The 25,250-nt window shown below is 37.2% G+C and overlaps 2 protein-coding genes across 2 annotated transcripts in view; both read left to right on the top strand.

Moving 5' to 3' along the window:
- The first annotated feature begins 216 nt into the window (after positions 1-216).
- On the top strand, positions 217-4,306 carry rxfp3.3a1 (relaxin family peptide receptor 3.3a1). Its single transcript, XM_043243905.1, has one exon. It carries the CDS (start codon positions 520-522, stop codon positions 1,501-1,503), a length of 984 nt encoding a protein of 327 aa, XP_043099840.1. The 5' UTR covers positions 217-519; the 3' UTR covers positions 1,504-4,306.
- Positions 4,307-6,505: 2,199 nt separating this feature from the next.
- Positions 6,506-25,250, top strand: part of uacab (uveal autoantigen with coiled-coil domains and ankyrin repeats b) — a 40,594-nt gene continuing 21,849 nt past the window's right edge. Inside the window, exon 1 of the mRNA XM_043243903.1 lies at positions 6,506-6,729. Coding sequence (XP_043099838.1) covers positions 6,682-6,729 — 48 coding nt within the window. The 5' untranslated portion in view covers positions 6,506-6,681. The remainder of the gene's footprint in view (positions 6,730-25,250) is intronic.

Here is a 25,250-nt window from a genome sequence, read left to right as displayed (position 1 = left end):
AAACTCTTAATAAATATTTATTTACACGGTTTTATAATATATATATATATATATATATATATATATATATATATATATATATATATATATATATATATAATATTTTATCTAATTTATGTACGTGATATATATATTTTATCTAATTTATGTACGTGATTTTATAATGGTAAAAACCTAAAAACTCACCAGGGTTTTGTACGTTTTTATTTGGCGTCGTCCTGTCAATCAAACGGAAGACGAATCGCTGTTCTCGGTGGGCGGGCACATTTAAAAAGCGCCCGAGATAAATTGTAGCCCGCGCCGCATTGTGCTCAACAGTTTCAGAACCTTGATCTCGTCTGCGTGGCGATGAAAGACGAGTGATGCTTTGCCAGTTATCATTTAAAAAGTCGAAACTTACCCAATAAATCCGATTAAACAATAGGCATTTTAACTACAGATAAGTAAATATGAATCTGTGCATGCGCTGCATTGTTCGTGGTTACGGGCAACGCTGAAGTAGTGAAATCGCTGGATACAATGGGAGACGGTAATCAGAGCGGCGTGATCAACAGATCAATCAGTGATCGCGAGCGCTTTAAAAGCCTGGAGGACATCGACGTGTCCGCCGATGGGAGTGCGGCGCTGAGATGCTTGATCTCCATCACCTACTCGGTGGTCTGCGTCGTTGGTCTGATCGGGAACCTGTTGGTGTTCTTCTTTATTCGCGTGAGGCAAGAGAGACGCACGTCCAAAATCAACTTTTTTATTCTCAATCTGGCCGTGACGGATTTTCAGTTTGTGTTGACTTTGCCTTTCTGGGCCGTGGACACGGCGCTGGACTTCAGCTGGCCGTTCGGAGACGCCATGTGCAAGATCATCCTGTCGGTGACCGTGATGAACATGTACGCGAGCGTCTTCTTCCTGACCGCGATGAGCATCACGCGGTACTGGTCAGTGGCTTCGGCTCTGAAGGACAGCAGCAGACAGACCAGCTGCTCGATCAGGTGGGTCAGTGTCGTCCTGTGGTCCCTGGCCACCGTGGCCACCGCGCCGACCTCCATCTTCTCCACAGTCACCAACGTGGCCGGCGAAAAACTTTGTTTGCTGCGCTTCCCCGACGGACAGTATTGGTTGGCGGTCTATCATATCCAGAAAATACTGATCGCTTTTATTCTGCCGATGGCAATAGTGTCCATCAGTTATCTGCTGCTCTTGAGGCTCATCCGACAGCGGAGCATGAAGAACAACTCGAAGCGAAGAACGCAGGTCACAAAGTCCGTCACCATCGTGGTCTTGTCGTTCTTCCTCTGCTGGATGCCCAACCACGCCATAACGTTTTGGGGCGTGCTGGTGAAATTCAACGCCGTGTATTGGGATAAATCGTACTATATCGTTCATACCTATGTTTTCCCGGTGACCGTGTGCCTGGCGCACGCGAACAGCTGTCTGAACCCGCTTATCTACTGTCTTATGCGTAAAGAGTTCAGGAAAAAACTGAAGGACCTGTTTCTCCGAGTTTGAGAGAAACGAGTATCCCGCGCGAAACCAGTCCTGAGGAACAAACGGCATTCCTTGTTAAAGGGGTTATTTTAGCCGAAATGTAACCGTCAGTCATTATTTACTCAGCCTCGTGTTTTTTTGAGGTAATATATGGTATATATAATACAAGTATATATGGCTTTATGTTTGCAGTGGAACTCAAACGGGATGCAGTTCGCGGGTTTGGGACAACATGAGGGTGAGCGAATAAGAATAGAACTGGCATCTTTATAAGTATAAGCATGGTCTACAGTTGTATGGAGCGAATGTCTTGGTGTTTGTTCATGTGAAACACTGTTTTAAAGTAGCCTAACTGTCGATATAAAATGTTACTTTAATTTTGCGTTTCAAAAAAAAACAACAACAACAAAAATGCAGCTAAAGGCATAATACCATTCAGTGCATATTTTAACAGTTCCTCTTCCATGAAATGTTAAATACAGTATTGTGCGCTTTACGTCTCAGATCTAGGGGTAACTGTGTATGCCTTTTTTCTGAGTGTTAAATTGAAATCTATTTAAATTAAATAAAAAAATCTGACCTTAGTAAAGACAGAATATATAAGAGACCATGCATGTTTCTGAAGATTATGTCTGAGCAAATATAATTTAGGCTTTTGGTCAAATTTCCATTTTTTCCTAGCAGGGATTTTGTGAACAAACGTATTGTTTAAAACCCCCTTAATTCTTCGTGAATTTTCAAAATTAAATTCCAGGATCATCATTTTGCTATAGCCGTTGGGTAACAAGCGGGCACATTAAAACCACACTGATCCTGCTAGATTTAAACCTAAAGGCTCAACTGTGTTTTCAGGAAAAGGATATTTTACATCACACTGAGGCCAGGGCAACTTTGGTTTGATATTCTAGGATATTACCTTTGATGTTTTTGCTGTTTTATAAATTATTTTATGTTGCATAGTTTAAATGTAGTTGAAAAGCATATAAGAAGTTGTTTAATGGCAAACTTAAATACACGTGCTATTGATCAATCAACAGAGAATTTGTCCAGTGAACATTATTTATTTATTCATCTATCTATTTGGGTCAAAAAGCTAAATTCAGAAAATGTTTGAAAGTTAGGCTTTTAAAATCCAATACAAAATTTGACATTACAAAATAAACCTACCTTAAGTAATATTAATAGTAAAAAGAAAGTGACACTAGCCCTATCTACCCTTTGTAGCTACGTAATCACAAGCCATTTACTATTCTAAACCTACTAAACTTTCTCAGCAACATCAGTTAACCTTACACCTCTTAATAAGGATGAATACGCAAGCCACCCGGCTGAGGAAAAGCCAAAATGAAAGTTTCAGTCCAATTTTCTCGTTCCCCTTTTCTCCCGCACTCACTGATTGACAACTCTCTGAATGTCCCTCTCACGCTACTTCCCGGTCAGTCTTGTCTCGTTCTCAATTAGCATTCCTGACAGAAACTCCCACAAGATACCTCCATCCACCCTGATCAGAGCTTTGCGAATCAAAGCAATCTGGAAAACAGGGGGAAATATGTTTGGTTCAGTTGGGCGAGGCCATATCGGTCTCTTTGCACACATCCAAACGTGTTCTTGTGTCCAGTGGAAATGACAGCTCTGTGGCATGCAGGTAATTACCCAGAAAGGGGCGATCGGGTTCAAAACTGATGAGAACGCTTAACGTCTTGTTAAATTGAGGTTGCTTTAAATCGCTTGCACAGTAAGCTAATGACGGTCATTTGCAGGCAATTTGGAAGACCTGAAAAGACGGTACATCTGCTGCTGTTTACCGTCACGCTCGCACAGGAGCCTTTTAATGGACACCCGGCACAGAAGTGATGCTTTTGATGATGCTCTGTTGGCTATGGTACGTCACACTCCCGTGTTTAGTCTGTAGAGGTCAGCGGACTGTGAGGAACAGTCTGGCCAGCAGTCACTCTTTTTTTGGATGCAAATATTTTCCCACTGAAGGCCAAACCAAAAGTATCCTTCAAAAACAAAGCAGCAGGCACAATTCTGGCTCCTATAACTCTGCTGCCCTCATTTTAATGCGTTCACTTAAATGTCATTCGAATACTGTTTGTTTGTCTACATGCCTAGAGACAGAATCAAAACAAAGTGCAATTCTGCATTTGTCCTGTTTGTGTACAAAAGCAGACGATTTGTTTTCGGACAATACCATTATTGCTGCTGGTACTACAACAAACTTTCCATGCACTTAGCTTTTTTTTTTTTTTTTCACGAGATGCGGTCACATGTGGAGAGGTATGAATGTTAAATGACTCAGTGCTGCGTGGATGCAAATTCACCAATTTGCCCATAGATGTTTGTCGATATCGCAAAGCTCGCTTTAGTCTCTCTCTGAGTATGCTAATATAATCAGGATCCCCATTGTTAACAGGATTTCCTGTGGAGACACGGTTTCCTATTACTGAGTGGGTTTGGAGTTATGCTATACTAGTCACTTCCTAATGCACATCATCAAATCAGCGTATTCCCATTATGATCTAGATAAGAATTTCATCACATTGAAATCTAATTTGTCCGTTTGGATGTGTGTATTCTACCCACAGTCTATTGGATGTATTCACTAACAGTATAAACCAAAAAGAAGTGAATGTACTGTATCGCATGTGTTATAATTGGGTCGCTTGTATTTCCGAACAGTGATTTAATTCCGTTGTAATTTATTTTTATTATCAGTATAAATAATCCTAATTGTTTGACCTTTACAAATGAAAAGTGGATTCTATTTAATCATGTCTGTTTTATTTTTTATCTTTGTATTGAGGCTTCGAAGTCTCATAATAAATCCTCTAAAAGTTTAGAACAGTTTGAACAATACAGACACATTTTCTGTGTGATGACAACATCTACTGTGGTCTATAGAAATAACATCCACTAAGATTTTTTTTTTTTAAACATTTGGGAGACTCATTAAGCTTGGGCTTTGTTTGCATGGGCAAATGAAAGATGTGTTTGATGTTTTGGAACGAACACACAATGGATCCTCTCTTTACTGTCCACGGCGATAAGGACTTCATTCAGGGTATTTTATCAATGTCTGTGTATTCTCTGAATTTAACCCATGACCCCGGTGATACTAGTACCAGGTTCAGCCGGTTGAGCTACAGTAACCGCGACCAGCGTTTATATATCATGCTTGTTATACGTCTCAGACAAGAAAACGCTTTAGTGCTTTACTCAACCTTGTGAACCTGCCCTTTTGATCTCATCCCCGTCCTCTCTCCCCTGAGATCTCTGGTATTGATCTTACTTCTGATGTCAACACATCTTTAAGTAGTGGACCTGTAGCACACTGAAAAAACAAATACAAAACGTGGCGTAGGATTCACTTTTAAACATTGCTAGTGCATTTCACAAATAGTTATAATGAATCAGCAAGTAAAAGTGAATTAAACATGAAATTCGGAAGTAGATAAGATTGAAATAATTGAAAAAAATAATATGAAAGCAACTGAAAATTTTTTTTGAATCATTTTCCCCTTTTCCTGACTAGAGCCGTGAAATGACATTACATTTTACATCTCATCCTCCCCTTCTGTTCCTGGATATGTAATCTCAAAAAGCCTGCATGACAGCTTAAACTTGACAAGAGTGAATTATTCTTCCTTCCAGCTAAAAAACTACCCCGCCGAATTTCTCACTACCAGTTGAAGGTCACAAAGACATTGCCTACAGGAGTGTGGAAACATTAGTGTCATCCTTGATTTGTAAAAACGAATGCCCTGTTGGTGAATGGAAAAAAAATTAAGTAAAAATAATATTTTTTCTTGACCACTGAACTACTGACCACTAAACTAAACTACTGGTTTCTATTTGTCCTGACTCGAGTGATTAAAATGTGATTTTCACAGTAAAGTAAAAGTACATAACTGAACAAAACTAAACTAAAATGTTGTGAATGCTAAAATTATCTGTCATTAATTTATTGTTTTCATCCAATTTTTTGAAATTATGTGAAAGATGTGTGTCAACAATCTTTCAGAGGCAGATTGCTAACATATGATTAAATTGTCTTGTCAATATTGCTCTGACAGTACTTTGTCCATGAACCAAAACTTGGCAGTGAGAAAGTCAATTTCCTGCTGAATAACTCTATGAGCTTGACCCTAGGGCTTCTACAAGGACAATCAGGCCTCTTCTTATAAATATTTCCGTTTCACTTCCTGGACAAAATCTATGGTAACCCAGCATGGAAAAAAAATAGATCCAACAATGGCAAAGTTTGATTTTCCGTCTCTCAGTGTGTTCTATATAAATCAAAAAAATATTGAATAGCGAAATATGATGTACGCTTCATTCATTTATATGTTTTTATTTGTGTGTGTTTTTAAGCAAAACACACTCTCGTTCAAGTAACGTGTTCCTGGCGTTTCAACACAACTGACTCACCAGTTTCATGAAGGGGGTTTTCTCGTTTCTTTAGTTCTTTTCAAGGCCAGTAGGGGGCAACACATCTCTTAAGTGGCACAAATATAACAAATGATATACATAAGAATCGGCTAGCCTATCCTAAAAAAATGAAAGGTATAAAAAAAATTTTTTTTGTATTGCAAATTGTATTCCAGAATGTCATTTAGGAATATTTAACACCGGCGACTGAACACATTTCAAAGATATAATAAAACTGTATAATAAAATAAAACTAATCGGAAAAAATTAATTATAATATATAGGCAACCTTTTTCGTACCAAACAGCTTTCTTTCCTTGACTGTTACGGCTCCACTCAAGCTAATCCAGGTCTTGTTATCAAATACATATTTTTCACACTATCTCAATTACCTCTATCGCAGACAAGTCCTGCCTTTTCCAGGTAAGAATGGCGTCAGGAGCACAACAGCATCTCCTGTTGTTCCCTGCTACAATTTCAAACGCTGCTGGAACCACGAGGAAGTCCCGCCCCCTCTAACGTATGATTGGCTCGAACGTAATTTATTCCGCGTCCATCACCACCATTGGGCCGCGGCGTTGTCGGTAAGGAAACGGGTCCAGATAAGCCTACTGCTTGTTTCGCGTCAGGTGAAACTCGCAGTGTGTTGTCAGACGTTAAAAGTTGTTTTTGCGTAATCAAACTAAACCGTAAAACCTAACTGTCGTTGTAATTTATTGAAATACTAACCGAGAAGTTACTGTTTATTCATACAACCAAAGAGAAAACATGAAGAGTTTGAAGTATCGACTGAAAAAGCATGAAGTTACCATCACAGTAAGTTACGAGTTTAAAACAGATGTGCTTGTTTTGTTTTATGAAAGCTCCCGAGCCGAAATGGCGCAAGTTTTGCTTCTTGATATAGTCGATTAGCTACGCTTATTTTCGGGGTGTTATTTCGTCCAATTCTTGTAGTTGTTTCGTTCTCAAGAGGGTTTACGCAGATCATCCAGCATTAAGTCAAATCTTTTGACAATGAATCATGTGTCACATCCTCTAACAGGCCGGGACATGGGCACTCACTGCTCTTCATGCTGCATGAATTAACATGCATTTGCAAAACTTTGGCAGACTTTAAATTTGCCTCTAGTTTTAGTTGTAGGATATTTGTTGACTTATAAAAACGAGACCAGGGATCCCTTTCTGTTAGGATATTATATTGAGCTCCTGGAAATGAGTTTATAGTTGTTGTTTTTTTTCCCTCGAGTAAATCATGGTATCCGAAAACACAAGTCCTAATTCAGAAGCAGCTGATCCTTGAGATCTTCGCCCTCCCCTCTTTTTAATTTCCATGTCAAAGAACCTGGCACCCAGAGCAGTGTGGGAGGCTGCATGGGGGTTAGTTATTGAAGAGCTTTTTCAAGGGTTTTGTTTTGGCTTTAAAATGATCTCACTGTGTAGTGAAGATGATTCAGAGGAACTGATGTCAGATTCACTAAGCGTTTGATGATCGTATGTGTTTTCTTACTGTGAGCTCAGTTTTGATGCCTCTTTGACACATGGGAAAAAGCATTTCCACATGCTTTCAGAGCTGGACTATTGTCACTGGTTCCCATCTGACTTAACTGAACACAAAGGACCATGGGAGCACACCCTCTCTTTTTGTGCCATGTTCGTAAATTCTTTCAGTGGCTGGAATAGTTCTCTCAGTTTCAGCAATCATTCATTCATTCATTCATTCATACACACACACACACACACACACACACATACACACATATATATATATATATATATATATATTTCAGTCATAACTAGACTTCTTGTGGTATACTGTATGTTAGAACCATATAAAACCACATTTCTGTAACTGCATTAAGATTTTAATAGATTTGAACTGGACAGCTGGTATCTATGGTCTCAATATAAGCACCTTTTTCAAAATATGCACTGTAATTGAACAAAAATTTATATCTGTTATTTTATGTTTATGTAACTTCCTAGGATACGTCTTAATATTTCTTGTATGGAATTGTTTTGTATTTTACATTATAAATGTTAAAAGAAATGTTATAGACTTAGTTTCTTAACTTACTTTAAAAAAACATTTTTTAAACAAATTATCTCACTGGAAAACTAAAAAGGCAATAGCGAAGCTCTCTAGTATTTCCACAATAGAATAATACACTAGTAATATTTTTGTATATTTTATATAAATAATTGTTTATGTATACAGCATTATTTTAATAGCTGTGTAGCTTGTGAACAGAACATTAATATAAAATGTGTAATAATCAAAAAGATGGGTATGATATGTAGGATATTATCATTTATTATTTAGAAATTTTAAGATTCTGTGTTCAAAAAAATGGAATATCTATATATTTTTTTATTTATTATATATTAAGCTAGACTTATAATATAAATATACCACATTTAATAAACCACATTTTTTAAGTTAAACCAAACTGTTTTGTTGTAGTGAAGAATCTGATTTAAGTGTTGATTTTAATAGTAGTGCCTTACTTTTGATTTATACATCCAAATTGTACCAAATCATGTAAATTAATTTTAAGACTGCATTCCAGCGATTCTGTCTGTGTTTGTCAATTACAGGGCAGTGAAAGCAGAATGAAATACTCAGCCGCCGTTCCCCTTTAACGTACAGAAAAAAAACCCTCCATTTATGTTGTCAGAAATAAATATTCAAACAGGTTTGCAACAGCATACTGGTTAGTAAATGATGACGGAGATTTTAATTTGGGGTAAACTGATAATGTTTAGTGACTGCAGTGCACTGCCATGTTTATGTTCTATTCAACACTGTCTTCAAAAGTATCATGGTGTGCAAGCAGTGGTGGTTCTGGCTCTTTGCAGCCCTCGAGGCATGCCTGAGGCCTGAATTAAATGAATGCACAATTTCCCTGTACTGCATCTCACTCGCAGTTTCTGTTTTCAGTATTAATTTCAATGAACAAACTACCTAGAGCTATCAACCCACAGAGACCAATTTCTCTTTCCTTTCTACCTTAATTTAGTTTTTCAGTTGAGTGAAACTTCCAAAGTTTACTTTTGATGACATCTAAAGTATGATCTCACTGTTAATTGTACGAACTTGAATCTAATGGTACTTCAGAAATCTACTATTTATAGATGGCGAGAGGCAGTAGAGTTTTCTGTAGTACCTACTTTGCAGGTTGGATCGTAAGTGCCAGTCCGTAGATTGTCTTCAGGATTGCCCGTTGTTTGTTGTTGAAGGAAAGATATCATGGTAGGATTACTTTGCTGAATCACTGAAGCGGTTTGCATTACAAATAACCATTTTGAGGGCTTCTTTGTTCTCTAGCTCTGAAGGGTACACTGGCACCAAAAAGCAAACCAGGCCAACTGTGCCTTCCTTAAAGCGATAATTTACACAAAAATTAATTATCACATTGTGCCAAATTTGTATGACTAGATTGCAAAAGAAGATATTTTGAGAGTTTTCTATTCCACGCAGTGTAAGTCAATAAGAGTCAATCATTTACGTATTTACATATTTTGTGTATTATATAGGATAAATAGTCAGCTAAAGGGGTAGATTTAGTGCTCTTTAAGACTTTATCTGCAGAAACTATCAGTTAATCATGATTTTAATTTAATTGATGAGTACTGAATTGCTAAATCAACTCTTAAAGCTGGCATGAAATGAGAAATTCACCTTAGTTTGTTTGACAATATAACATAACTGGTAGATACTACATCCCGATAATTGCTTCAGTATTTCAAAAAAGTGTTTTCAGTTTTGATGTATTCAGTGACGTAACATATTAATCTTGGGCCCCGGTGTAGACTATTATGACGGGGCCCCAGGGCTACACTGTTATATAAACACACAGAGCTCATGTGTAGAAGAGAACCCATATAAGCAAATTTGTGCCTAATCTCCTTAAGTTGTCATTTTATCAGTTTCTTATATTAAATTGACCAGTTTTCTTTGCGTGTGTCTCTCCAGCATAATCTGCTGGGGGGTCGCGTCCCCACAACCTAGGGGTGGGAGGTCAAAATGGATTCTCTGATGCATCTCTTCAAAGATTCTCAATCAATTCCAAATATTTCTGAATCGATTCTGTGCTTGTTTTTTTTTTTTTTTTTTTTTTCTCTGCATGTTTGAGACTTTGCACGATTCATTCATTGCTGACTTTGTGATGTGAGGCAGGTGCATGTTGCTTGACAGTGTGTGTGTGTGCTTACACTCTCATATACTTTCACTTGTACTGTTTGGAATGCGGAACTAACAGATGCGCAAAACTCGCTCACTGACAGACTTTCACGTGCGCTTTATGTTTGTTTGTCCTGAAGCGGCTGGTCATGGCTGCGGATAAGTGCACTTGCATTTTTGCATAATTTTTATATGAAGTTGATACAGAGTTGGTTATCTTTTCAGATCTGTGCATTAGTCTGAATGAACCTTGCTAAAGCTGTCACCGTGTGTGACCACATCAGTAATAATCAAACGGCAATAATGCAGAGGTAAAAAAACAAAACTATTGTCTGTAAACATTCAGATACTTAAAGAATGATTATTTTAAATTTTATTGTTTTAACCTACTTGTATAATTAAAACAATAATAACATGTGCAATAATATTGAAAACTGAGAGCAAGAAGCATTATGATATTGAGTTGATAATGTTCATAATGAACTGTGAATAACTTCAATTGAGTTGTAAAACCAAGATTCACACATCTACTTTTCTATAAACAAAAAGCATAGTAACTGATGTTTAGGACAGTTATGTTGTAAAAAATGCATTTGCACAGCAGAAGAATTAAATGGGTAAAAATGTAGATCAAGAATCGTTTAGGAATCAGATCGTAACTTCCAGAATCTGAATTTGAACGGATCGTGAAGTGCCTGAAGGTTCCCACCCCTACCACGACCCCTCCACGTTTTGCAGCATCTCTCGTCATGCACAGATATACCTAAAAGAAGGAGAGAAGAAATTCAGCGGTCCGTGTTAAATAACAGGCGATCACCAGATCTTTAAAGCATGCGAGCAATCTATGTGAGTTTATGTATTTATTCACTGCGGTGAAAAATCTTGGCACCAGTTGTATTGTATTTTTGATATTTATATTTTAGTCCCTTTGTCGCCGTGGCCCTGTTTGTGGTGTCCACTGCATGGACCCCAGTGCGGCTAGACTTCTTGCACTGTATGCAAAGGGTGTATGCAGTTCAAAGCAGTGTGAAGCTATGTTTACCAAAGGCTTCGTTTTACATATACATTTACATTTAGTCATTTAGCAGACACTTTTATCCGAAGCAAATTTTACTCATAAATTAAAAAACCTGTTGTAAAGGAACTAGCAGTAAATTTGTCTTGTGGATTCTGACATCTTTGAAATCATCGAAATCTTTAGATTTTAAGTAATTGTTCAAATCTGTAATTTTACCCAAGCCTGCTGCTTGCCTTTGACCGAAGTAATTGGCTTGAGATTTCCATTGGCTGTGGCATTCAGTCCCCAGCTCTGTCAAGAACAAGTTTTATTTTCACCATCTGTAAAATGTTTTAAAAAGAATTAATCATCCAGTCCTCCAGGCAGCAATATCGTGCTTTATTTATTTATTTCCTGAATTGATTGGTGAAAGTACAGGAGTGTCTAAACACGGTGTATCAGTGTTTGTGCCTGCTGTGTCTGTCTGAAAGCTTTGCTGTGTCCGTGTCTCCAGTGCCCACTGAGTCTCTCTGAAAGCTTTGCTGTGTTAAGCTCAGGCCCCCAGTGTAGTGGGAAACTGACAGTGAGGATTGAAGGTTATCCTAGGATGAATAAATGGCTGGGGATTACAGGCAATGGGAATTTGTTGTAGTTGAAAGCCCTCAGGCTTATATGCACAGCTCAAAAGGCTGGAACCCGGAACCCTGTCATCAGTACACAGCAGAGCTGACGTTACTGCAATAAAATGAGTTTCACTGAACCCGTGGACTAACATGTAGTTGCAGAGTCCGGTTCTCTGTTCATTCCTCAAAAAGAATTCATTTAAGCTTTGATGTCAAAGTTTTGAGCATATTGACAGAAAGGGTGAATTAAGTTAAAGGTAAAAACAAAGTTAGTACTTGGTAAGCAGGTTAGTTTTTAAGTACGTGATTTGCACGTGGTATTGGATTGAGGCTCTTTTATTTATATATATATATATAGAGTTGTGCCTCTAACAGTTTTTGATAACGTAAATGTCATTATTTTGTACCTGAAACAATTAAGCTGATCCACTGCAGAGAACTTGGGAGACTGATTAATGAACATGCACTTTAATGCAGCTTAGTTTTAAGCATTTGTGTTGGTGCTTCTGGGCTGGAAAATTTGGCTCTGTGTTGGTCGCTAAACCCTGCTGGTCTTTAACCGGGAACTGCTTTTGCCAGAGGTCTGGGGGTGGAGATCCAGGATAATCTTTTCACCAAATTATACAAGACATTTCAAGACTGACTTGGAAAAAAATCAACCACAAAAATAAGATTGATCCCATTATTGTGAACAAAGCTCTCTGCGCAGTAATGCAGTGCACATTCCCTTTCTATGGCACAGACGATATTATTCTTCCCTGTCCTTTTATAACTTATGTATGTTATATGTGAGGTATATGTTATTTCCTCTGATTATCAATATGTTTGTGATCGATTGAATCAAAATCAAATTACTTGAACCAAACGATCAAAGTCTACATTGTCTTTACATTGGTTATGTTATTGGACCCTACTTATAGGGCTGGGCAATAGATTACTGATGAGATCTGTATGAATATATCGTGCAAAGTCGGTTCTTTTAAGCCCATCACCTGTTTTCAAATAGAGCAGCAGTTAATACACAGAGCCTTGGTTCACCTGACAAGCTGTGCAATATCAGGTTCGGTATCAGAGATGAATCACCCACGAAACTGTACTCAATATTGCGTAGCTTGTCAGTGATCTATGGCTCTGTGTATTAACTGGCGCTCCGGCTTTACTGACGAGATGCGCATGAATATATCGTGTGATAGGTTGCCCGGCCCTTCCCCCTTAAAAACTTTTGTCAGTTTCAAAGAGCCGACAGCTTTTTTTTGTGATGGATGGTAAAACTTTTTTGTGAAGTGAGTTTTGAGAGCAAGTTTGTACTTCTCATTTGCTCATTTGAAAATGGAAGAAGCCATTTGAGGCAGATGTTTAATGCCATTTGATCACCGATCTGAAAGCGCAGAACTTACGAGCGGGTTTTTAGTTGTATGCAGGATTTTTGGGCTCTTCCTCATTCCTTATTCTGTTTTTGCTGAAGTCATCTAGAGGATGGTTAGGAAAAAAAGAGAGAGGGAGAGAGAGGAATGTGCTGATATCTGTACCAGATGTTACACATGATTGGTGTAAACAGCATAACATCTGGCACATTTTCCTTATCACCCACTATTTTAAGACATTTTCTCTCTTCCCTTCCACTCTGCAGGAAACCGTATCTACCTCTGTCCCATTCTCACTCTCTTGGGAAGGGTCTGAAAGGACACAAGGCATTTCTTGCCTCACCCTTTCTGAGATCACCTTACACAACCAAAACAGACACTTTTCTGCTAGAAGATAGGACACTTGTTTCAATATTTATGCTTTCGAAACGTGCGAGGAGAGGGACAACCTGTTCCCTAATAAGAGTCATTAATTAACAGGTTTGTCTTGAATTTGTGTGTTATGTTTAAAGTCCTCTGTATTAGCCTACCACTTTTAAGTGACCAAAAAAGTTCAGATCAATAAACGTTTCGTTTCTATTCTGATTCTGTGTTTTTGACACCCTGAACTGTTGCTTTCTAAGAGCTTTAAATGTAGTTGCGCTTGCTAAGCGGTAACAGAGCTGCTTAGATGGTTTTTCTGTTGAGCCATATTCCCATGCTTGCCCACACTTGTCTTGTACAGTAAGTGTGTTTAAGACATGTACAAACAACACGCATCCATGACTTTGATGTATGATTCGGTGCCCTTAGTAAGGCAGGGACCCTCCTTTTGTCTTTCTACATCTCCCTAGAGTGGTGTCAGATAGCAGTAGACTATATTCATTTGTAGACATGATGCTATAGAGAACACTTTGTGCCTTTTTTTTTTTTGTATTTACTAAACACTCATTCCATTGTCCATGCTTCTCCCATGTTCTACCTGATTCTTTTTCCGAGAAACACCATAGAAACCCTCAATATCCATATCACATGACATCATTTTCAGAAATTTGAGGTATTCCTGGTATTTGGCTTTTTGCGTTTTTAAATTCACTTGGGTCTTAAAGTTCATGAATGGACCCCAAATTCACATTAAGGCCTAATATTACAAACAAGAAAATGTAATGGATAAAATTCAAGGAACTGCTTTGGTGTACAGTCAATTTAGGTCTATATTTGTGTTAGTGTGTTTTTTTTTTCATTTCCAAACTTTTAGTCGCTTTAAGAATCATACATTCAATGTATTTTTAATTTATAGAACTGGAAAAAAACAAAATAGCTTTCATTGAACTATCTGTTGATTGCCAGTCATGTGATGTTTCCACATTTAAAGCAATCTTTGTAGCTGCTCAAAAATGTGATAATACCTTGTTTTTTATAATATCTGCAACAGATAACACTTTAGTGCCAGTTCAGGAGCTGGAGAGACGGATAATGAATGAAATGTGTTGCTGCATATTGATTGTGTGGAATGTACTTGGCAAACAAGAGGCTGCAGTCCTACGTGAAGAGACACTATTCATTATGTTGATAAATACCTAAGAGAGATTACTCTCAGATTACTCATTAATTATGGGCTATTTGACCAGGTATCCTTAGAGTACACCACCCCAAATTGCATTGGGACCCCAGAACCTTCTGACCAGGTTATATTAATTACAGTGGTCAAATGATTTGATTTTTAACAAAGTCTTTGTGATACAGCTATTTTGTTATGTTGAGAAGAGTGTTCATAGAATTCATAATTACTGCAATTATCACTGGTTGTATTTTTTAAAATCTGATTATCTTCATTTTAGCATACATTTTAAAAATTAAAACCAATTGTGTTTGATGTCCTTTATGAAACGTTTGAATGTTTTGATCTGTTTAATCGGTGGAAGGTGTATATAGGCACTGTTTTTGGTTTTTGGAGAGCGACATAGTATGAAACTGGGTCTCCAACACTGTCTGACAGCTCCTGATTCTGTGTGGCTCTGGTACTGCTGACCTCAGCGAGTGTGCACACACACACACACACACACACACACACTCGGTGCTAAACCACAGCAACAATAACTTTGACTGCAGTTGTGTTAGTTTACAGTGATCAGCAGTAAAGAGACCTGACAAAAGGTGTTTCTTAGAGTCAGACACCTCCACTAAATCATTTAAAATCATACTTAATAGGAGCATAGAAGCAGATTTTACTTGGCGTCACACTGGCTGTTTATTTGAACAAATCAGCAGTAGTATGATCATGCAAGGCATTTAGACTGCCTCCTAGAGGAGAGATGTGGAGTTGTCCTTGATGCATTCCTTTCATGTAGACCTTTTTCTGTATCGGTGGAAAAATGTACTCTTTCTTGCTCACTGTTCTTACCGGTCGGTTAATTGTTTACTAATCCCTCTCCATGAGGAAATGAATTCACGGCCCATTGTTTTGTCAGCATAACTCTTTCAGGTTTGACTTGAGTTTCTACTCGGCTCTATCATAAAATATCTGCTGTTAAACCAGCTGTCACCCCCTTCTGCTATTTATACCACCTTGGTAAATGTTCACTTGCCACAATGTTCTGCGATGAATGTGTTTTTATTTTAAAGAGATTGGAAATTTTTTAATTAAATTTAAAATATTTAAAAATTCTGCTGACCCTCATGTTTTTCCGTACCGTCTAAAAAATAATATGGGATAAAGATATTCTGTCCTACAGGCAAAGCTGTTTTAGACCCTTCGTGACATCTTTTTTTTCCAAAATCTCTTTTTATCATTTTATTTTCATACAGGCTTGGAATGACATGAGGGTGATTAAATGACGTGTTTTCATTTTTGAGTGAGGTATGTCTTTACTTAAGTTACATAGGCAAAGTGCCTTATTTTTTTTTTTACTTCTGGCAGTGCCTTAAGGAGGTCTACCATCCTAGATAAAACTACTAATGCAAAGAATGCCTTTTTCACCTTTCAAGTAGGGAAGAATTTAGTAGTGTGTGTGTGTGTGTGTGTGGTATGTAGGAAGAGGAGGGGGAGTGAGAAGGAGTTTCTAAAGGGTGTAATGAGACAAGTCTTAACCTGCCAGTCTCAACATTGGTTGCTGAGTGAGATGGTTGCTAGGCCTTAGCTGGCAGAGTCACAGCGGTGTGATGTCCTTTCTTATTCTCTTTCACGCTTACATTCACACATCCAAACAAACAGGCACACACTCACTCATCTTTGCTATCTGTGCTTTTGTTCTTCTGATCAACATCGATCTCATTCTTATCAGAGTGTACTTTTGAGTTGTGTTGCCTTTATGTTGTTTTAGGTGTTTCCCTCAGGCAAATGCAATATTGGGCCAAAAAACGCATTCTTCTCTTGTTTTTGTAGTGGGTTTTTACTGAGACCTAGATGAGTTAACTGAGGTCAGGCAAATATTGTTTTAATGAAATACACGGACCTGTACATTTCTGGAATGTTGTGAGCAAGTTTTGCAATAACGATACTTTTAAAGACTCCTTGATGTGTTGATGCAAGTGTGAGACGTGTTGAAGAGATCATCATGGAATCGACAACAGCTAGACATTGTGATGTGAATGTTGCTTTGATACTAGTAAAGTAAGTGAGTGAGAAGTTTTGGATGGATACTGAGTTGGTAGACAATGATATAATGATGTAATAAAAGCCACACTTCAGGTTTTGATTTCATTCTTTGATCATGAGTTCTCTAAATAGGTTTTAAATATGATCATATTATCACATATATTAACATTTTGGTAAGTGCATGTTACTTGTTTGTGAGTATGGATGGTTGAGGCAGTCCATTAGGGGGCTCCAGTGTTATAGCAGGGGAAAGAATTGAAACGTGTTAGAAAGTGCTGTCACGCTCCTATTTTCTACCACAGACCAGAATCCACAGAAAGGGAGCAGACGAGGTCGCTATAATGTAATGCCAAAAATCCAAAGCATTCCCCACCATGACTGTTATTACTAAAGAGACCGTTTTTCTTTTTTTGCTTTTGGAGGGGCTGTGCTATTATGACAAAAAACATAATTGTCGATAAATCCCTTGAAATCGTAATTCTGAATCTTAGTTACGATCACCACAATTTACATAGAATGATGTTTATACAAGCAACCACATGCCATATTTTTAGATGAAAATAAACAAGCTAACAACAACTGAGAAACAGCGCTTTATTGCATCAAGCCTCAAATATGAACTATACTATACTATACTTTTTTTTTAACAAATAAATACAAATATGTATTGTATTATAATGCTATACTAAAATTATAATAAGAACTATAATAATAATAATAATCTTAAGCCCTATTTGCAATGGAGTAGTATTATCTGGTGATCTCTAGTAATTTGTAATAATGGGTGTGAATCACAAATGCATCACGATTATATAATATTTATTTTGAGCATTTTTATTAAATTATACAAGCATGCTACTTTTTAAGAATGATTAAGAATTCAAAGTAGGCCTAAATATATCTTTAAAACATAAGAAAATACAAGTGACAACGTAAAAGTACTTTCAGAATCTAGGAGTGCTAAGTATCGAAAGTTTACAGGCGATCATAGTTATGGGTTTTTCTTTTTTAATCAGAGTTATTGCCATTTGATTATCACTGATGAGATCATAGACACTGGCTTCTTTTAAAAGCCTGTCAGTACATGAGCTTCGTGCATCTAACACATACTGCATTGCAAACTGCAGAAATTAAGACATATAAGTAAAAGACTTATAAGAAAAAGGCAAGTTCAGATTTTTAAGTGCATTTTAATACTCTCATGACAAGTGTGTATGCAAATTACGTCATGAGCTATAATTGATTATGGTCTGATTTGATAATCCATGCAGAATCATTCCTTTTGACACCTCTATGTAATAATAGCGGAGGTTGTCTCTGATCTTATTCCCGTGCGAATCGCTCATGTCTGTAATTTAAGTAAAAATTCCCCCTGCAAATTATGTAAGGTATTTTGCTGAACGCAGAGGTCCTGTTAAAATATCAGAATCGACATCTGTGTGATTTTGGCCTTGTGAATCCTATACAGTTTTTTCATGAGCCCCTTTTTATCCATCTTTTGCAAAAAATGGAGGCTGCAAAGTGTTTTAATAGTGTTTTGGGTGCTGGGTTGTATCACTATACAATGTACTACTTGACTGTTTGCACTTTCATAAAAAGAAAGCTGAAAAGCGTCAGAAGAGCGAAAACAAGAAAGATTAGTTGGAGATGGGTGACATGTATAGCTTCTTGCGTTAAGGAACATTCTTCTGTGTATGATATATAATTTTATGCCAAGCTTCGACATCATATTCGGGAGACAAGTCTGTAAATTCAAGTAAAGTCTTCTTATGCCGTGCGAATGGGCCACATGAAATTCGGATGTGGGGAGTCAATTTCTAAATCACACAAGGTCCCGAGATAATACTAATCCTGTGCGAATAGGGCTTTAAGCACACAGATTAACATAAATGGATTTTGAATGATTAATTGACACTTTGAACTATGATGTTTTTGTGGCATCTGTAATTGTAATTGCGATTAGAAAATGAATTATGCAGCCCTACTTCTGAGTTATTCCACTCCACTCTTTCTCTCATATTATACACATTTAATTAAATACGTTAGTTTTGATGGCCTCTTTTCATAATTTTTTTTAGGAATTTTTCAGTATCAACAAGTACACAAACAAATCGGTAGAAATATCAGACAAGATTTTAGAGAGGCTCTTTCCAGTGCTCCATAAAAGTTGAACTTTTAAATAAACGCAAGTCGCGCAGGCTGTTTATTTTGGCCCTCTGACATGGGAAGGGATCCCATTTCATTTTGTTTGAAATAACAATTGAAAAAGGGGTGACTGTGAGAGAGTTATAGCGGGAGTTATTTAGTCTGGAATGCGTCCTCATTCATCAGAGCGGTGATAGGACTCTGCTCTGGTGGAATAAGATGCCTCTGCTTTGATAGAGATGTTGGACGGACTGGCGCCGGCCAACAGAGGATGAACTCTGAAGAAGTCATGACTCCCCTGTCTAGAATCCACTAAGATATGCTGAGCCACCCGCAATCTTTATCTGTCCCTCCCGACCGAATGATGAATAATGTATTAGGGCATTTGTCATAAACTACTGTTTTTTTTTTTTTTTTTTTTTTTAATTCAGCCAGAGCACAATTCAAAACACGTAAAGGGACAGTAAAGACATTTATAATGAAATAGATATTTCAAACAAATGCTGTTCTATTCTATTCATTATTAAGCTTAACCACTGCGTTCGACTTTGATTTGGTAGTCGGCAAAAGCTTATTTTCAGTGTATTAAAATGATTTTTGAAGAATCACTGTTATGAAAACTGAACTGAAGATTCAACTTTTAACCATCACAAGGATAAATGATATATATTTTTTGTATTTATTCAAATAGGAAACGGTTATTTGAAGTAGTAATAATATTCAGCAATATTTTGTGTTGCTGTATTTTTGGTCATTTTTAAACATGAAATGCAAGTAATAATACATTCTTCTCTCCATGCCCACTTTTGTTTTGTTTCATGATACAATATATAGCAATGAGTAGTGGCGATCTTGCTTTTGATTAATAAAAATCTTTCCCTCCGATGTATTTGCCCTGAACTCTTGCCAAGTGCTTGGACGTTTCCCAAACACAGACGTGGGCATGCTGATGAGATGTTAATTTTATATTCCTCTCTTATCTGTTGATATTCTCAGAGTGTTTGCGGAATAATGAGCACTCTGCTCTCAAACACGACTCGCTTTTCATTTTAATTGAGAAGCTTTTTGACAAATGGTCAAGGACTTGAACATTTATAAGAGAGTTGCATAACACGCAAGTATTAAGTAGCTTAATGGTGTCAATGATATTGCTAGATTGTCCCTGGGTTTTGAGATGTGCTAAGGATTATGCAGCGGGGGGTTTGGAGAAGGATGAAATATGAGGATGACACTGTACAGGTCAGCAGAAATCTGATCTCGGGCTTTACCCAGCTGTCGGAAGTAGAGGAAAATAGCAGGGAAGTGTTCTGACCACTGGGGCAAAGGTCAGATCAGAAGGTTTTGATCAAACAGCTGGACGAGACCCAACTGTGTGTATGTGTTCCTGTCTGACCCAGTCTTGTTTTTGGAAGATCTGTATTCTTCTCAGTTTCTCCCACAAAGAGACTTTATACTGCAAAATTAGTGGTAAATGAACACCTCTTTAGCAGTGTTGTGGGTAACGCATCACAAGTAATTCAAGTTACGTAAGCAGATGAACTAGTGGAGTGAAGCATTACTTTTTAATTTACAAGAAAATATACTTTTTCAAAAAGTAACCATAGTTACTTTGTTTTCCCGTTTATTGACTGACAGGTTTCCTGTGTCCCAATGTTGAGAAGAATCAGATGGTCAGAGGTGTGTGTGTGTGTGTGTGTGTGTGTGTGAATACATTGTAGTTCTAGATTAACTGTGAGTGTGCATTAATTCATCTCACTAGCAGAAAAAAAAACAATTTAGCCTTAAAATTAAAGCAGTGAAATGCAAAAAATTATGCAAATCTGCAATAATTAAAACACAAATATTAACACATTTTATCTAATCCCATTTTATTTACCAGTGTCTTTGCTGCTGATCTTTGATCTAGTTTAACTGTACTAATAAGCAAAACTGACTAAAATGAGATAAACTAACGATTGTGCCTCATAGAATTTTAATTGCTGAAGAGTATTGAAACTTCTTCAATTCTACTGTACAGATGCAAAAGTAATGCTTTATTAATCAAAAGTAATATTATAAGTTACTTTTTTAGTGAGTAACGCAATACTATAATTCATTACTTTTAAAAGTAGCTTTCCCCAACACTGCTCTTTAGTAACCTTGAATCTCTAGTAGGCCCTTTTTATATAACATTTTAGAATAATGAAAACACCAGTTATAGTTTTTTACTACAGTAATGCTAAACTTGAATGCAAATAATGTTCTATCCTTTAATTTTAATTTAAATTAAAACAATGGCATGCAGCCCTCAGGCGATTCTCAGCTATTTAGCATTGCTTCAAGTTCTTCCAAGTGATTATTTAAGTAAAAAGTTGGTAATAAAAATTAAGTGCAGGCACTTATCTTTGCACTGACCTGATATTTTGATCTGAATATCTGTTTTAGTTTGTTTATTTATTTATTTTAGACGCACACAGGCATTTTTTTTTTTTCCCAGAAAACTCTGTATGATTTATAATTGTTTTGAAAAATGGGGACATGAGGTAATGTCCTCATAAGTTGCATTCTCCTTGTAATACCTTTGTCATACCTATGTCATTTATGAAAATTTGTGTTCTCATGTCACACACACACACACACACACACACACACACGCATTTGTGCGTGTATGTATGTGTATATACTTCTAAGGCATTTTTGTTGCTTAAAGCTAAGTTGCCAAAATGTCAGTTTAACTATGGCCTAGTCCTGTCTTAAGCTACGCCCCATTTGTGAAACCAGGCCAAAGTGTTTGCGTTAATACCTTGCCAAGACATTTAATCCAGAAAGTGAATATGACAAGCCTCGTGAGATTACATTGTTACTGTCTAGTGTCTGACATCTATATTCACTAGCATTCTTTTTACTGCTGTAATGACAGCATAGGAGAAGACTGACGTTAATTGGTGGGGTCAGAACCAACTACCTTTATAGTTACAACTGAAGATTTAGATGACGTGTGTGAAACGGATACGCCCCACATCCGTTAACTCCATTTCGGTGTTGCTATGGCAGCACTACACCTTTTCAGTCCTAATATTCAGCATGTCAGTGGGCTGAGACCACCACCAGCCAATAGCTATCTTCATTTAGCTTTAGTGTACATATAAACACAACATCTTCCCAAAGTTCCTCTCTGCTTTTCTTTAGCATACCAACACACTTCGCTGAGATCATCAAGATGCCTTTTGGGGGGGTAGCGGCCCTAATTAAAGTATCTATTTAGCCCAGTGCTCGACAACAGACACTGGACTTTAACACAGCAGTAGACCTTCAAATAGTCTCCAGTTAACCACAGTGCAAACGGTAATGACAGGTTAGACCCTTAACTCCTTAATAATACAATTCAAACAACACTGGAAACATTTGTGACCAAAATGGTTCAGAAATGTATAATATGAATGCGTTAATGAATAAAGGCAGTTTAATGAGAGATGCGCTCATATAGGAGAGAGCTGCTGAGAAATAAATGATAAAAATAAGACTGATTTATTTATTTTTGCATGCGTTTCTGAAGTGAATGTGGACAGTCAGTATTGTTATATACTATTACAGTATTGATTTTATAGGTTAAATTAGCTTTTTTATATACACAAATGTAATATTATTGTAAAGGTTTTCTACTTTTTTTTTTTTTTTTTTTTTTTTATTGCTTTTGTATTTTTTTTTTTTACTTTTTTTTTTCTGTTTACTTCTAGAACTCATCTTAGTACTTCAGATTTAAGCTGAAATAAAACAAATGCTGAATATAAAAACTTTTTTTTAGTTCGCAGTAACAACTGATGTGAGAAATTATATTAGAAGTAAGGTAAAACTAGTTTCGTCGGCACTAAAAATATGGATCATATTAAAAAAAAAAAATGTGACGAGATTATTTTCTTTTTACATATTACTTTGGTTGCTTTTTTTTTCCCACATAAAGAGGATATTACACCAGTATTCCTTAGCTTCAGGCTTGTGATATCCGGCTGCGAGATGTTTTTGATGTGGAATTAGTGATGGTGTAGGCTGAACTCCAAGAATTCCGGTCTTTCTCTCTCTTTCCACCTTCAGCAATCTCACCCTTTACAGTCACTTGAGAGCGTTACGTCTGCCTCCAGAAGTTTCTAAATCCAGCGTGACTGCTCTCTGCTCCACTTTGGGGCTGATTGTGGTTAGTGCAGCACTAAATCAGACCTGTTGATGTGTGGATGGCATGTCACTGGTCTGAAGGGACGAGAGGTTTTCTGTGTGAGAAGAGTGAAAATATGACCAAAACAGATGTATGTGATGTCCTGATTTTTAGCTGCAAGTGTTCTTACAGGGAGCAGTAAAGATGAATCTGTTGAGTGAGCTGTTGTGCAGATTTCAGCTTATGCCATTAATAATTCGTAGCTGTCAACATATGGCCCTGGGCTAGTGCAAGTTAGTAGTTAAAGCACCGACTGGGTTACTTGTTTTATTCAGTAATACACATGCTTGATTTACTCTGTCACACTCATAATTCCCGCCTTGTATTTCTCGATCTCTTATACACTCTGTGTGTTATCTTCGTATATATCTGGACACATGTATCTATAGCTTTTTTTCTATGCGTCTTGATTTATGGCCATGTACGTTTGCTGTTGCCAGGCAAGACTGTGGGTGTGTATGTGTGTGTGATTTGGGATAGTGGATAGGGTTTCATTTTTACAAGGTGTTGACATGAATTACAACACATAGAGTCACCCAGACTGCCCGGCAGCCAAGATTCAACCTAGATACATTGTCCAACCAGGGAGCTTATCACTTCATACCTTGTTGGTCTTATTAATCTCTTAGTAGAGTGTGTGTTTTTGTGTGGGTTTCGTGGGTATGTTAAAATCTGCACTAGAAAAACGACACACCCTATTACTCAACTTATAAACAAACCAACCTGTTTCCACCTGTCCCTTGTATGCAAATGCATGACACACACACACACACACACACACACACACACACACACACACACACACACACACACACACACACACACACACACACACGATTCATCAACCTGACCCAGAGGTTAAGACTACTGATGAGTTTTAATTTAAAAAAAATTCGTATGCTGACAATGATTTTGTTGTGAGCGCTAAAGATGTGTTAAGTACTACACTAGATGTTTCCTTAAATATTTATTATTCTAACAAAAAAAAAATCTGTCCTTTTACTCACTCTCATACAGCTTCAAACCTGTTTGACTGTCAAAGTATTCAAGGAAAGAAAATTTATTTGTTTATATAAAGAAAAGAAACATTTTTCACAGTATTATCTTTCGTGTTCCGCAGAGATAAAGTTGCACAGGTTTTAGAATGACATGAGGGTGAGTGATATTGACAGAATTGGGGTGAACTATCCTTTAATCACTTAAAAGTTGTTAAAGTTGTTGACGTTAGACCTGCACTGATGTGTGAGGGGTATTAGATATTAGATTTACAGCAGCAGGCATTATTATTATTATTATTATTATTATTATTATTATTTAAAGTTAATTTTGACAGTACCTTCACTTTCACTGAGGCCCACGTCTAACTGTTTCAACACAGTGTGAAGTACACAAGTTACTGGAGTTAAGTTGTGTTACTGGAATGGTCAAAACCCAAATAATTTAACAGGGTTGTACACATACTTGCAACAATCAGTTTGTCTGTGTGTATAATAGTGTTAACACACCAGGCAAAATATTGGCCACACCTATTCATTCTTTATAACTTTTTTTTTTTTTCATTTTACAATAATAGCAAGTTCATCTAAGCTATGAAATGGCACGTTGATGTATAAGAATTATGAAGTGACCTGAACTATACTGTACTCTTAAAGTGTAACTCTTTGCATAGATTACAGCGCTGCAATTTGAGTTTACATGTGCTGCATCCTGAGATGACTTTAAAAAACGTACCGAAGAGGTTCACATATCTGTTGGCCACCTTCTTTTGGCTCTCCTACCACTTTTAGGAATGTCTTTGTCTGCAAAACTGTCCGGGTTTTAACTGTAAATCTTTATCAATACAGCATCAATCATGTTTTCCTGAACAAACAGACACACACAGTGTGTATTTTCTGTAGTCGTGCTCTTTAATATAGCACTGAAATGCAGTTGCGAGGTATTTAGCCTGTTCGCCCAGTGTCCTCGACAAAAGACAAAACAATACAAAACAGAAATAGTCCACACATCCACACACTATTGTGCTTATTTAAGGTACTAGACCCTATATGCATCCATTTCAGTGTCATTGTTTCCATGGGACCGAGCAGCATTTCAGAGTCGATATCCTTCCCAGTGCCCCCCATATGTGACATGCTATACGTGTGGGTATTCTCACATGTATTCTGCTGTACTGATGGGGGTAGAGAGGCATATTAAGGGTAACCGAACTCCCCCACTGGCGCTGGTGTGAAAATCTAATGCGTCCCTGCAGCCTTTTGATCC

The sequence above is a fragment of the Puntigrus tetrazona genome, chromosome 7 (genome assembly GCF_018831695.1).
Source record: "Puntigrus tetrazona isolate hp1 chromosome 7, ASM1883169v1, whole genome shotgun sequence".
Classification (NCBI taxonomy): Eukaryota; Metazoa; Chordata; class Actinopteri; order Cypriniformes; family Cyprinidae; genus Puntigrus; species Puntigrus tetrazona.
The sequence above is the reverse complement of the archived record's forward strand: the minus strand, read 5'-3'. Positions and strand labels throughout refer to the sequence as shown.

Excerpts from the sequence above, each read along its gene's own strand:
- rxfp3.3a1 (XM_043243905.1), top strand. The coding sequence starts at position 520 with ATGGGAGACGGTAATCAGAGCGGCGTGATCAACAGATCAATCAGTGAT.